Below are 15,000 nucleotides of genomic sequence, written 5' to 3'. Positions count from 1 at the left end.
ATTTTATTTTTTTAAATTATTTCAGCCACCCCCACCATTGAGAGACGGGACCAAAAATGATATAGAGCACGATATTTCTAAAAAGTTGTGGGCGGATTATATCAAAACTTGGTGTATGATTTGGGGAGGTGACAAGAACAAGCCAATTTGATTTTGATTAAGGTCCGGATGCAGATCCAGGTCCATCAGTGTGATGCAAAACGTAAACTGTTCAGCCTGGTGGAGGTACTGTATGTGCTCTACTGAGTGCTGTTCAAGTTGCTTTACCAGATCGTTGCTTCATTCAAACTTTATTCTTTGATACACAGCATCATTCATACGTGATTTATTGTGAATTAATCTGGTCATTTAACTATCTGGGCCAGATAGGTCTCAATATCGGGAGTACGGTGCCAGTGCAGGTGTGTGGTTTCTCTTTGCACTCCTATGTGGCATAACGTAGCCTTGAGAATGACCCGTGGGATCTGTTGAGCCAACATAAGACATGAAAAGAAATGCAATTATTTATTTTCCATCAGCCTATCGATAATTTTGAAAGTGAATGCACAAATTTCCACAAACGTGATGATCCAAATCCAATAGAAACATGAAAACTGAGCCTGTCGCCAATAACAATGTCGAGGGATCGAATGTTTTTTTTTTTTGGTCGTTTTATTATCATGCTTTTGTATGCTAATCATTTGACTTTTGAGTACCTGTGAAAGGTCGAGCAGTCTCTGGTTTGGAGTTCATTGAGTTTGCATTTCCTTAAAATCCTGCAAGTTATAACGTGGGAATGCAGAGTAAATGAAGATACTGCTTGGAGTAACATTGCTTGGAAGAGCTACAAACGAAAGCTAAGGGATTCCTTAATTTTCACATCACAGATTTCAGAAGTCATGCCATTTCATGCTCCTTCTACAGTTAGAGATGAAGCTTTATTGACTTAGGAGGCAGGAGTCATAATCATGGTTTGGTTATTATTTGTAAGTTGCCAAACGCAGGAGAAAGATGTCTTGCACAGAGCAGGACCTTTTCAATTCGATAAGACTTTACATCAAAATGCTCAGGGAAACCATCCATTTTTTGTTGTGTTTGTGTTACATTTGTGTGTGACGCATTCCTATTTGTACTTATGGAAACATACCCCTGTACCAGCCATTTTGACTCTATATAGTTGTGTAAAATTCGTGTTATTTATTTGTCATGCAAATATTTGAAGAATAGTGCATTAAATTGGACAATCCCTGCAAATATAGTGTCGGGTGCATATCGTGTTGAAACATTTCAAAGCTGTACGGGTTCCAATTTTTTATGTTTTTTTAGCATCGCTGAATTTATCGTAATCCATTCAATAAATATTACAAGTATCTTACAGTTGTGATTATTCAAGTCACAGCCATATTTTAGATATCATTCATGCAAAGTGATGCCCTGGTATGATCTATATCATGTTGAGTGTGCATAACATCATCATCAATATCATCATCATAATTGTACCATATTCTTGACACTGCCAATGCTGCTGAAGTAGTCTATTGGCAAAGGTTATGCTGTATGGTTTGCAGTTGCCTTTCCAGCAGTCAGTCAGGGCAGAAATTTGTAATTTGTTCACTCTGCCAGCAATAACTCACCAAGTCTTTATGAACGATACTGTGGAATCTTCAAGATCTCCCAGTGACCCAGTTCTTGCTGATGGGTCCTCTGATTTAAGGTCTCTCTGATGAATGGCACACGCATTAATGCATCTTTTGATGCACATTTATACATCTTCCTGCATGTCAGACACCAGGGTGACAGTTTATAGCTGATCGAGATTGCAACCCAGGCTCAGCAGCTCAGAGGCGAGTGTCATCATCTCATCTATCCTCTTCAGGTGAAGTGGCCCATAAGCCAGCATGAGAAAATTCTGCGAATTCGCAGAATTCCGTGAATTTATTCACTCAGGAACGTTCCTGAGTTTAGCACAAATCCGTTGAGAAAAAATAGGGGGTATGGGGGGGGGTTAAGTCAATTGTTGGGAGTGATTTCACGCCGCCGACGATCTTTACAAAAAAAAAGTATTCCGAGGTCCCTAATACAGATTCCCGGCACTCTGCAATGACGTCATTGCCAGATTCATTAACATAACATTCGGACCACCTCTCCGCATTACTCCTGAAACTGTCATAGCAGCATTAATCGAGCTAGAGGCGTGGTGTTCCGAGTGTGCAAGACCAAGGTCGCTTCTAAAACATGGCCGCATTCAGAAGCCGCAGGCTGTCCCGGGATTGTGATGCTTGTTTGGCTGCACTAATTGACAATATTTGCAAGAATTCCTGGAAGTGGGAATGGCTGGAGTGTATGCCATGCGGTACGGTGGCTTGTGGGGCTTTCATTCAAAAGATAGCCCAGCCAGGAAAGGCTGTATGCACATGGTGCTCAAAGGAGATTGTTTATGGAGGACGTGGGTACAAGTCATTGGAATCCCATGCGGAGAGCAAGAAGCATCGTGATATTCAGAGAATCCAGGCATCCAATTACAGTCTTCCTGGTAAATATAGCCTTGGGCTTTATACATGTAGAGTTATCAGTATACATGTACACAGTAGACATCTATGTTGTCAATGTAGTGTAGTGTGGTGTGGTGCACTTTCACTACAGTAATAAATGATGTCAATTGGCAAGCAAGCCACAACTCAGAATTGGGTCAATCTTGTTTACCACCAATAGCACCTGGCAATGACTAATAGTCTGAGGCTTAGTATAATCACTGTACCGGTCACTGTATTCACTTTCTGAAGCACGTATTATAAATGGTGATTGGCTTTTCTTTTTTTACTCTGCATTGGCTTTGGGTTTTGCTTTTTCTCCAGGTGTTTCCTCACCTTCTGCTACCTCTTGCACTGCTGCTTCTCCTGCCCCAATCCCCTGTACACCTATGCCTGCTGTACCAATAGGTGACAGGGTATCCAATGCTCAAGCCATGGTCCTTGGCTTCCTCGCACAGCATTCCCTACCATTCAGCCTTGCCCCTGAACTGATAAGCCTGACCAAAGCACTCAACCTGGATGCAAAGGCCCTTGGCCAGCTCACAATGGACAGGACATCTGCTTTCTACAAGCTTAGGTTTGCACAAGGACATACCGTACATCACCAGTTGATATCAGCACTGCAGAGGGAATACTTCTCTCTGAACATTGATGAGTCAACAAGCACAAACCATCAGAGGGTCTTATGTGTCCTGGCCAGTTACTGCAGCCCACTGCATAAGCAGGTCATAGTGCAGCATCTAGAGCCCCTTGTTGTGATCAAAGTGGACAGTGCCTCGTTGCACCAGGAACTGGTTGACTTGTTGAAGAAGTATGAGCTACCGTGGTAGAACTGCATATCCATCCTCATGGACTCCTGCTCAGTCATGCGGGGATCCAAGTCAGGAGTCGAAGTTCGCATCAGGGAAAACAATGCCCACACATGTTGGACATAGATGGGGACTCCTGTCACCATGCTCACAATGCGTCCAAGAAGCTGAGCGACCCATTCGACAACTTCGCAAAGCGCATGCTCTCTGACATCTACAATGACTTCAAGTGGTCACCTGACTTAAAGCAATTCTTGCAGGAAATCTGTGGGCTGATTGGTGTCAGGTATACCATGCCAGAGCGGTATGTCAGTCACAGGTGGCTCTCTGTTTATGATGTCAGTGTTGACACTGCGGCTGTGGGATGCCTTTGTTGTCTTCTACTTTGGTTTCCTCTCTCAAGCTGATCGCACACACTACTTGTCACGAGTTGTGGAGGTCTCCCATCGCAGGCACGTAGACACAAAAGCCAAGGAGAGAATATGCCAGATCCATGATGTTCTGAAGAAGAAGAATATGACCAAAGATGGCAAGGCACGAAAGGAGCGTATACTGCAGCGAGTCTTCCACAAGAAGAAATTGATGAGACTGATATTGATGTTCTATACATCAGTGTTCCCGCTGCTGAAGAAGTACGTCCTCCTGTTTGAGATGAAGGCCCCACTGATCCACAAGCTCAATGACCAGCAGGTGGACCTTGTCTGAGAGTTCATGGCCTGCTTTGTCAAACCTGAGAAGCTGCCATCCTCAGGCAAGAGACTTCAGACCCTCGACCTGGATGAGAAAGCCAACCTGCTACAAGTGAAGAAGATGTTTCTTGGAGTTGGTGTGTCTGAGATTGTCAACACTGCCCGTAGTGGAGATGGAGAAGTGCATGACTTCTTGCAGAGTGTGGAGAAGGCCTATGTGACATGTGGAAAGTACCTCCAGAAGAAAATTCCCCTGCATAATGCGGTCCTCAGAAGTGCCTCAGCAATTGATCCACTCAGTAGAGGGCACAATGTCAGCCAGGAGCAGCTCCTGAAGTTGCCATGCCTGGTGACAAATGTCCTTGCACCAGAGGAATGTGATGCCTTTGAACTGGAGGTTCGGAGTTTCCAGATCAATTCAAGCCTGCCACCAGCTCAGGAAGATGAGTCTGCTCGCATCGACGACTGGTGGACCAAGGTCTTTGAAGGTGGAAAGTACCCCCTTCTCTCAAGAATGGTGAAGGCTCTGCTGCCCTGCTTCCATGGGCCACAAGTTGAGAGTGCCTTCAATCTCATGGGAGATGTCATGGATGTCAGATCACACCGACTAAACATGCAGACCAACAGCGCAGTGATGGGTGTCAAGTACAATCTTCGATAATCAGGAAAAACTGCAGTGGAGTACTACAGCAGGACTGACAAACTGCACAGTCCCATAGACCTCGACCTGTGCAAGAACATGAGGGAAGCCTACAAAACCTACAAGGCAGAACTGGCAGACAGGAGGGACAAAGAAGAAGAAAGAAAGCGAGAAGTGGGTGCAGCTGCTCTCAGTTCGCTGGCCAAGCGCAAGACCAAAGAACTGACTGAGAAGGCTGCAAAGAAGGCAAGACTTTCCCACCAACGTGCAAGCAACAAAAAGCACAACCTGAACCAAAAGACAAAGAAGTGAACAATGTTCAGTGGTTAGGCGCCTGTCGACATTATCGACTCAAGAACTCAACAACTAGTGGATGCAACAGTGTTACCAATTGTGAACTTATGATGCAAACTTTTAGTGCAACTTGTTATCAATTATTGTCCACTTATTATGCAAACTTATTTTGCAACTTGGTGTCAATTATTGTCAACTTTGTTTAATTTGCTATAAAGACAATGAAAGAATATTATCCAACAGATTGATTCATGATTTGTACAATGAATTTTGACAACAATTTACATTACAACATTGATTAATAATTTGCAAGATGAATTTCATGTCTTCAATGATTGTCTTCAGTGCTTTTACCCTGTTAACAAGGACAACACTATACACAATCCTCTTAAAAGGGACCAGGAAATGCAGTAGAATGCAGGTGAGAACACCTGGAACCTTTAGCGTTTGGGGGCCTGGGCGGCCCCCGAACCGCGGCCTAAAATTTTTTCGCCTCGGCCCATCGTTTTTTTTCAGCTAATTTTTTTTAGACTCATTCTCGTGCCTGCATAAGGCTGCAGAGCGTTCTCTCCAGTCTGCCATTTTTCTGGCTATCGGCCTGGCTTCATCCCATGATCTCTATCCTATCTCTCTTCTTTCGTTTTTCACTGTTCTCCTCCAGGTTGTTCTGGTACGTTCCACTTTCCTTCTTCCTTCGGGCTTCCATGACAATGCTCTCATACAGTTATCATCCTTCATTCTTTCCACATGTCCAATCCATTTCCATCTTCTGGTCTTCACTTCATCAATGATCTTCATTACTTTGGTTCTTTTGAGTATTTCTTCATTTGCTATGATGTATGGCCATCTGATTTTTCATATCCTACACAGAAATTTGAACATAATTGTCAAGTTTCCGAAAGCCAGGAAAGATATCCCTCACAATTCCCCAGTTGCAAGAGGCGAGTGTACATACCTATAAATGATCCTGACAGCCAGCATTACATTATCGGTATGGACAATACATTGAACACAATGAATATCGCATGGTCTATCAGAATATATGGTGAAATTTTAATGACAAAAATTGGAACATAAGGTTGTCAAGATTATCTGATTAGACAAGTGTGTTAAAATGTAAAGATCTGCAGTCACTCACGAACAGGGTCATCCAAGGTCAACTACAAAACTTTGTATAAATAAACGGGATGGGGGAATGAATAGACAAAACCAGTTCACTTGCTTTATCGCTATTGTGCTATGTAGCTACAGCTCACGCATTAATCCACAGAACCCTGTGCAGCCAACCAGGCACACTGTACCAAAAAAGTGTACATGCATCTAAATCATAAATAGGTTTAAAAAATAGGTTTAAAAAAAAAGCATTGGATGTGAAGATAAGGATCCATATCTCATCAACATGTACTTTTTACCTGAGTGGATAGAAAATGAGAGATAGCACATCAAAATACAATGAAGTCTCATTTTAATGAACAAATACATCCCATGGGCTGTTTGTTGTGTTGAAGATAAATTAAACTGGGAACCCCCCGCCCTCCCCTTGCTCCCAAGTAATATTAAATAAATAAAAAAATGCTCTCCCTTGTGGTCAGGTCAGATGAGCAGATGAGATCATGAATTGTTCAACGTAAAAGCATAGCTAATCAAACTGTACGAAGTACGACTCCACCGGTTTTGCTAAAATAAACAGGAAAGAGCAGACTTAGTCTCAGATGACTTCATCTGTGAATTGCAGACGTCTTCAGGCATGGTAATTGAAGAACTTAGGAACTCACACATATTTTTGGTGATTAATATTTCATCATTTTCAGCATTTAAATTTTTAACTTGCATGATTGTTATCTCAATAGCAATGAAGTATAGCATAAGGGAAACTAGAACGGCACTCGGTAGAGCACGTATCTCCACAAGACTAAACGGTTTACGTTTTGTATCCCACTGATATGCGGGATCTGCATCCGGACCTGAACCAAAATCTAGTCGGCTTGTTTGTGTCACCTACCCAACTCATCCACCAAGTTTTGTCATAATCCATCAACAACTTTTTGAAATATCATGCTGCGAGTGTATATCATTTTTGGCCCCATCTCTCAATGGTAAAGAATCACTTATAAAATTAGAAAATTATCCTATCCAGATGTGGATCCGGATCATCACCAAAATCTAATCGATCTAATTAATTCATCCCAACCTGTCCACTAAAATTCGTCTGAATCTGTCCATAACGTTTTGAGAAATCCTGCTGACAGACAGACATGGGTGAAACATAACCTCTTGCATTGAGACGTCGTGTCATCACAATTATTCTCCTCAAATATGATAGATAATGCCATTATATTTGTTCACCACCACCTCTTATCTTCCCCCATCCAAATCCTCGATCTTTTCTACCCCCGATAATCCACCCAAGCCCACTTCCTTCAATTCTCCTGCTTTCCTTCCTGAAAGTCCCTTTAATGTCCATCTTCCCCTCGCCATGTTCCCCGTCCCATCCCCATCCCTCTCCCTTCCACAGTTCACCTGTGTCTGTTCCCCAATGTTTTGTCCCTTCCACTCCCGCCCCTCTTGTCTCATGCCTCCTTGCTGTGAGTTGTGTGTTAGCTCTCATACGAGCCTCGACCAAGGTATACAAAAAAAAAAAAAAAAAAAAAAAAAAATATGATTGGATGTTGATTGAAATTTTCACTGTTTTATGTCAAAGGAAACAATGAAACAGACTGAGTATTAATCATGATGGCTCCCTTAAGCCAAGCATTATCATATGAAGTCAATGTCCTAATTTTAAAGGATAAAGACTGTGCATAAAAACAGTTAATGTAATAAAATAGATCAACAAATTTCGTATTTTGTACTGACGAACTTGTCTTCAAACTGATCATTACCTTTGGAAATCAATTGATTGACTGACTGCATGTTTGAAACCAGGAATGTTCAGATATGTTGCTTCGAAAATTTATAATTTGGCATGGCACATCATTTATGGCATGATATGAAAGTGCATGAAATGAAAGTATCATGAAACTTTTTCAATGTTTTTTTTCATTGATTACTAAAAATAAGTGATTCTTTTAAGCATTCCACACAACAATGAAACAGCCAGCACAAATGCACAGTGTTCCAATTCAAACATATAACTGGAGTTTAAAATACATTCAGTGTTTTACATCTGCCAACAATTATTTCCTGGAAGCATCTGTTTGCTGAGTTTTCATCTGACTGAATAACTCGATCTCAATGGCTCACTTACTTTTCTGACTAGCTTTGCCTTTCTCCTGGCTTTATCACATCAAGACCTCAGTGCAAACTGGCTGCTCATCCTGCACCCACCTGCCCGATGACCCGAAGATGACACCACAGTGTGGTGATATTCCTTCTTTAGCAAACATGCGATGTTTGGCATTTGCCTGTTAGTTCAAATGAAGGAAGTTACATTCACGTCTGACTTGGCATATATAAACCACGACGTTGCTGACCGCTCGCTGGTGGCATCGGGATAGAAATTAAGTCTGTTGAACAGCTGATTTGATCTTTCAGATGATTTATAACGCTCTTCTGGATCCTCATATGTAGCAGGAACCTGGGCAGTTGTTTTTTTCCACCTTTAATGTGGAAGTTTGAACTTTGCATCCAAGATTGTCTGTTTTATTGTTGAGAGAATGTTGATGGTGGCAATTAAGAAGGCAATTGTTCTGGACTCCGCTGGGCTCTGCATACCAACAGTGAAGAAAAGACACCCACCAGTTGCTGAACTCAAAAGACTGTCCTTGAGAAGACGGATTGTTCTTGCAAGCCATCAAAACGTCGTCAATATGGTGAATCGCAGGTGGGTTTCTTTTATTTTCGTGTATTTTGAACTTAGAACAGCTTTCTTAGCTGATATGTTTCCTCAAAATTTAGATGATGGATCACACTCATTAATCCCTTACTTAAACCTTTTTCAAGTGAGATTTTGAATGCAAGTCATCTGTTTGCAAGTTTGGGAATGATAAAATGTGTTTCAAAACAAATTAGCCTTTAATCAATCAAATACAGCATTACTTGTTGAGACTGTAATTCCAAGGCAAGAAGGCTCAAGTAGTCAGAGCTTATTGTCATCTGCTGTGCAAATCAAGGTTCCTCATTGGTGGATATTTTGTGCTTTTCTGTTTTAAATATTGCATTATATTGTCAAATTTATGTACGTTATCATAAATTTGTGATTGTTACAATGACTGAGAAAGATTTCTTGTCATTGGTTGTGACAAATCGTCGTCGTCGTCGTCGTCTTCGTACAAGGGTTGATAATTAAGTCAAGGGCCCACCGTGAAAGGATAAATAATCTAATTGGAACAATCTGTTTTAAAAAGTAAAGTTATTTACAAAATATGACCAAATAATTCAGACCTTTCATTGTATTAAAACACTTTCATCAGTCAATTTTATGTCAGGCCAAGGATTTAATGATTAATTACTCTTCATATTGGTGAACAAATCATTGCAGTTTTTTTGTACACATTGTCAAGGCTCATGATTCATCAATGTGTGTTTTTGATCATTATTGTTCGGCATCTCATCTGTATTTCTACAATTTTGTCATGTCGGGTCTTGTTTGTGTTCAACTTGATAGGACAAACCAATCTTTACATCTGGGAGTTCCAGCAATTGCAGGTCATTATAACAGTGTAACATGCATTGACTAAAACATATTCTTCATGTCGCAAATGTCAAAAGTGAGGGGTCGTCATAAACATTGAGTCTTGTACAGAGGTCCGACTAGATATGTAAATATTCAATACTTAAAATATGCATGGTTAAACTAAGCACTGTTCACCGTCCATAAACGATAAATACTTCCTACTTCTTGCAACTGTACACCATCCGTAACTGATAAATGTTCACTACTAACTGCAACTTTACACCATCTGTAATTGACAAAATATTTATGACTTCCGACTACTGTATCCTGTCTGTAAATTACAAACACCAAAGACGCTTTTCAAATCACCCAGCCATAAAACTGAGAAACAATGCTTCCCTGAGAAACGAGCATTATAGTGCAAGATCACGTGCCGTGCCGTTGTTGTTTGTCATGTGACCCTCTGTGAGCAGGAACAAAGCTCCACAGGCCGACTTTTGTGTGCTGATATTTTTGTTTATGGACAGTTATGTGATTATTCCTGGAAATGGACAGTGGTGTGATTATTCCTGTAATCATGGCTTCGAGTTGCATCAGAATGCCAAGTTTCCACTTGGGAGCCCACTGAGAGAGTAATAAACATTTGTGTGTGTGTGTGTGTGTGATATATATATATATATATATATATATATATATATATATATATATATATATATATATATATATATATATATATATATATATATATATATACACACATACTCGCGATACCCGTGCGCATGCACGGGATCGCAGTACAACATAGCTGGTAGCAGACGACAGACCTTACACGGGGAATGACAAAAATACGCATTGTGCAAAATGCAAGTGGTACAATGGAACGCCAAGACTTCCCAAACATTGTCGGCATGTCCGCAAAGTGCCACAGCAATTTCATAGGGATCGTGTGATGGCGAGCCGAGGTTTTAGTGTGCAAGCTTGGTATTATATATATATATATATATATATATATATATATATATATATATATATATATATATATATATATATATATATATACATACATACATATATACACAGCTCTGGAAAAAAAATAAGACCACTCCAAAAAAAAATTAAATCAAGCATCTCTCCATGTATGGCAGCCATTCCATTCCAGTGTCTGTTGAATTTCAACACAGGCACATCTCATTCTACTTTGTGAGGTACTGATTAGGTGATCACCTGAACCGAATCTTATTTAACAAGGAAAAGTATAAAAAACCACTGTTGTGGTCATCATAATCCTCTTGCAATAGGACCAGCTAGATGGCAAAAACTGTGCTAGTAGTACTTCAAAAGTAATTGGAATCCAAAAAATAACTATTGACCATGCCAAAAGAGTTGAAAAGAAAAGTTTAAAGTGAGGAAAAGAAGGGTTCAATTCTGGCTTTACTGGCAGAGGGATACAGTGAGTGTCACGTTGCTTCCATTCTTAAAATTTCAAAGTCGGCGGTTCATAAGAACAAGGTCAAGCAGCAGACATTGGGGACAACAAAGCTACAGACTTGCAGAGGGCGAAAACGATTTTCCACTGACCGGGATGACCGCCAACTCATTCAAATGTCACTCAACAACCGTAGGATGACATCAAGTGACCGACAAAAAGAATGGCAAACGGCAGCTGGGGTGAAGTGCACGGCGAGGGCGGTTCGAAACAGGCTCCAAGGGGCAGGGCTGACGTCATGCAAAGTGAGAAAATAGCCCTTCATCAATGAGAACAAAGAAGAGCCAGGCTGAGGTTTGCAAAAGACCATAGGGAGTGGACCGTAGAGGACTGGAGTAAGGCCACCTTCTCTGATGAGTCCAATTTTCAGCTTTGCCCAACACCTGGTCGTCTAATGGTAAGACGGAGACCTGGAGAGACCTACAAGCCACAGTGTCTCGCACCCACTGTGAAATTTGGTGGAGGATCGGTGATTATCTGGGGGTGCTTCAGCAACGCTGGAATCGGGCAGATTTGTCTTTGTGAAGGACTCATGAATCAAGCCACACACAAGGTTGTCCTGAAAGAACACTTGCTTCCTTCTGCTCTGACAATGTTCCCCAACTCTGAGGATTGGTTTTTCCAGCAGGACAATGCTCCATGCCACACAGCCAGGTCAATCAAGGTGTGGATGGAGGACCATCAGATCAAGACCCTGTCATGGCCATCCCAATCTCCAGACCTGAACCCCATTGAAAACGTCTGGAATGTGATCAAGAGGAAGATGGATGGTCACAAGCCATCAAACAAAGCCGAGCTGATTGAATTTTTGCGCCAGGAGTGGCATAAAGTCACCCAACAGCAATGTGAAAGACTGTTGGAGAGCATGCCGATACGCATGAAGGCTGTGATTGAAAATCAGGGTTATTCCACAAAATATTGATTTCTGAACTCTTCCTAAGGTAAAACATTAGTATTGTGTTGTTTAAAAAAAAATATGAACTTGTTTTGTTTGTATTATTTGAGGTCTGAAAACACAGAATCTTTGTTGTTATTTTGACCAGTTGTCATTTTCTGCAAATAAATGCTCCAAATGAAAATATTTTTATTCGGAATTTGGGAGAAATGTTGTCAGTAGTTTATGGAATAAAACAAAAATGTTCGTTTTACTCAAACATACCTTTTAATAGTAAAACCAGAAAAACTGCTAATTTTGCAGTGGTCTCTTAATTTTTTCCAGAGCTGTATTCATATATATATATATATATATATATATATATATATATATATATATATATATATATATATATATATATATATATATATATATATATATATATGTATATGTATATGTATATGTATATATATATATATATATATATATATATATATATATATATATATATATATATATATATATATATATATATATATATATATATATATATATATATATATATATATATATATGTATATATATATTTCTTCTTCTTCTTCTTCTTCTTTCAGCTGCTCCCATTAGGGGTCGCCACAGCGGATCATCCGTATGATCCGCATAGTGATTTGGCACATGTTTTACGCCGGATGCCATTCCTGACGCAACCCTAGTCGCCTCTTAGACACAGGGATATATATATATATATATATATATATATATATATATATATATATATATATATATATATGTATATATATATATATATATATATATATGTATGTATATGTATATATATATATATATATATATATATATATATATATATATATATATATATATATATATATATGTATATATATACATAGATATATATATATATATATATATATATAGATATATATATATATATATATATATATATATATATATATATATATATATATATATATATATATATATATATATATATATATACTAGTAGTAATGCCCAGCGTTGCTCGGGCTAGCTATAAAACCCGGTGTTGCCCGGGCTTTCTTGCAAATTTCCTGAATAGCTGTTTGCGGTTTTGGGTTAGCGGTTATGGTAAGCTGTTAGGGTTAGGGTTAGTGTTAGGGTAGCTAACCCTAACCCTAAGACTAACCCAAACCCTAACCCTAACCCTAACAGCTTGGCGTAGCGGAGGTGAACAGTGCCCAGGGCAAAGTGGAAATTTGCGTCCCCCGTAGGCCTTAAACTTGAGTGGATTTGAATGGAAAATCCCATAAGGGATATTGATTTATCGATTTTTTTTTCGAATATCGGAAGTGTTATGGAAAAAATTTATTGCCAATGACCTAAGTTGGACCAAAAGCTATCATCGTACCAAATTTGAATGGAATCCGTTGGAGTTTGTGAAAATGCATCAAAACGAATTTTGAGGGGCCTCTTAAGGAAGACAATAATATCATTAGTATATGTGCCAAATCTTGTTTCATTTCATGCAGGAACAAAAATCTGGTGGAACAAAGAAAGGGGCGTGCCAAAATATATATATATATATATATATATATATATATATATATATATATATATATATATATATATATATATATATATATATATATATATATATGTATATATATATATATATATATATATATATATATTTATGTATGTATTTATTTGGGTCGCCGAAATAGGTGACCCTTATTGTCAGTAATTCTGTCTGTTTGGATGTTTGTTTGTTTGTCATCAGCGTAATTGGTAGTAAATGTGGGCCGATTTTGACCAAACTCAGGTGGTAGGTACATCTTATGACCTCATGCTTTGGAAATTGTGATAGTTGCTGGGGACGCTTTGGTTCCCTAGCAACAGCCGAAAAACCTTCAAAATCGGTACAGTTCACGCGAAATCAATTCCAAAAGCCATTATCCCATGTAGACTTATGAAATGCCGCATGCATCATTGACAGGTGATGCTCTATCAAATATATTCTGGTTTTTGTGATATATGGAATAGTTTACCTGCAGCGTCCCCTACAAATGGGGTATGCTCGAAAATTGGCAAAAATTGAAGGCCCCCTCGCGACCAGGTGAGTGCATCGATCCCAATGAAACTTTGCAGGTTCAAAGCATGCAATGAGAACTACAACTTTGCCTCAGGACATATTGACCGATATTGCTTAGGTCAGGGGTCAAAGGGCAAAAATCGATAATATGCGAGAGAGCTGGAGGTGCCTTCGTGCCAAGTGCTACTCCTCCTAGGGTTATGTTCAGATGGTCATGAAAATTCACACTAATCATCTGGAATGCATTGTGCACAAACAATCGAGCCGGATTTTCGATTTATATCTTTGTTCACCCACAGCACCACCTCAAACTTTGGGGATTTCCGATATCAAACCGCATTTTCGGTACTTTTCATTCAAATTGATACCGAGTAATAATCAGGAGATGGAACTCGATGTGATTTGGGATGCATAATCTTAAGGTTATTCTCGATCTGCTATATGACATCCATTTTTTTTCTAAATCTTCTTCTTCTTCTTCTTCTTCTTCTTCTTCTTCTTCTTCTTCTTCTTCTTCTTCTTCTTCTTCTTCTTCTTTCTGCTAGCTCCCATTAGGGGTCGCCACAGCGGATCAACCGTCTCCATTTCGCTTTCCACTGGTACCCTGCTGACCACCGGTACCGGTGGCGGTCGTTGGTAACCCGAGCCTCGACCAATCCAGGATGGAAATTCGTTTTGTTGTCCGCATAATGATTTGGCATAGGTTTTTTACGCCGGATGCCCTTCTTGACGCAACCCTGGTCGCTTCTTACGACACACAGGGATATGGTATACCTATTCTAACCGGGGCATACACCGGGCACAGTACAACTGGTACTCATTTCGCCGACCTCGGAAGGATGGCAGGCTGAGTCAACCCCCTGGTGTGTTCGACTTGGTATATATATATATATATATATATATATATATATATATATATATATATATATATATATATATATATATATATATATATATATACCAAGGACGTGGGTGGGGTCGATGAGCAGCAAA

General features: G+C 39.6%; 1 protein-coding gene and 1 long non-coding RNA gene across 3 annotated transcripts in view; one reads left to right on the top strand and one right to left on the bottom strand.

Moving 5' to 3' along the window:
- Positions 1-15,000, bottom strand: part of LOC147027129 (uncharacterized) — a 58,933-nt gene that overhangs the window by 24,416 nt on the left and 19,517 nt on the right. The gene's annotated exons all lie outside the window — the stretch shown is intronic.
- Positions 8,441-15,000, top strand: part of LOC147027127 (uncharacterized) — a 389,612-nt gene continuing 383,052 nt past the window's right edge. Inside the window, exon 1 of the mRNA XM_085883308.1 lies at positions 8,441-8,765. Within this exon, the coding sequence (XP_085739434.1) occupies positions 8,599-8,765 (167 nt within the window). The 5' untranslated portion in view covers positions 8,441-8,598. The remainder of the gene's footprint in view (positions 8,766-15,000) is intronic.

This window comes from Eptatretus burgeri, chromosome 5 (genome assembly GCF_056783735.1).
Source record: "Eptatretus burgeri isolate ZD-2024b chromosome 5, Ebu_testis_v1, whole genome shotgun sequence".
Taxonomy (NCBI): domain Eukaryota; kingdom Metazoa; phylum Chordata; class Myxini; order Myxiniformes; family Myxinidae; genus Eptatretus; species Eptatretus burgeri.
This window is presented reverse-complemented; position numbering and strand designations above follow the sequence as displayed.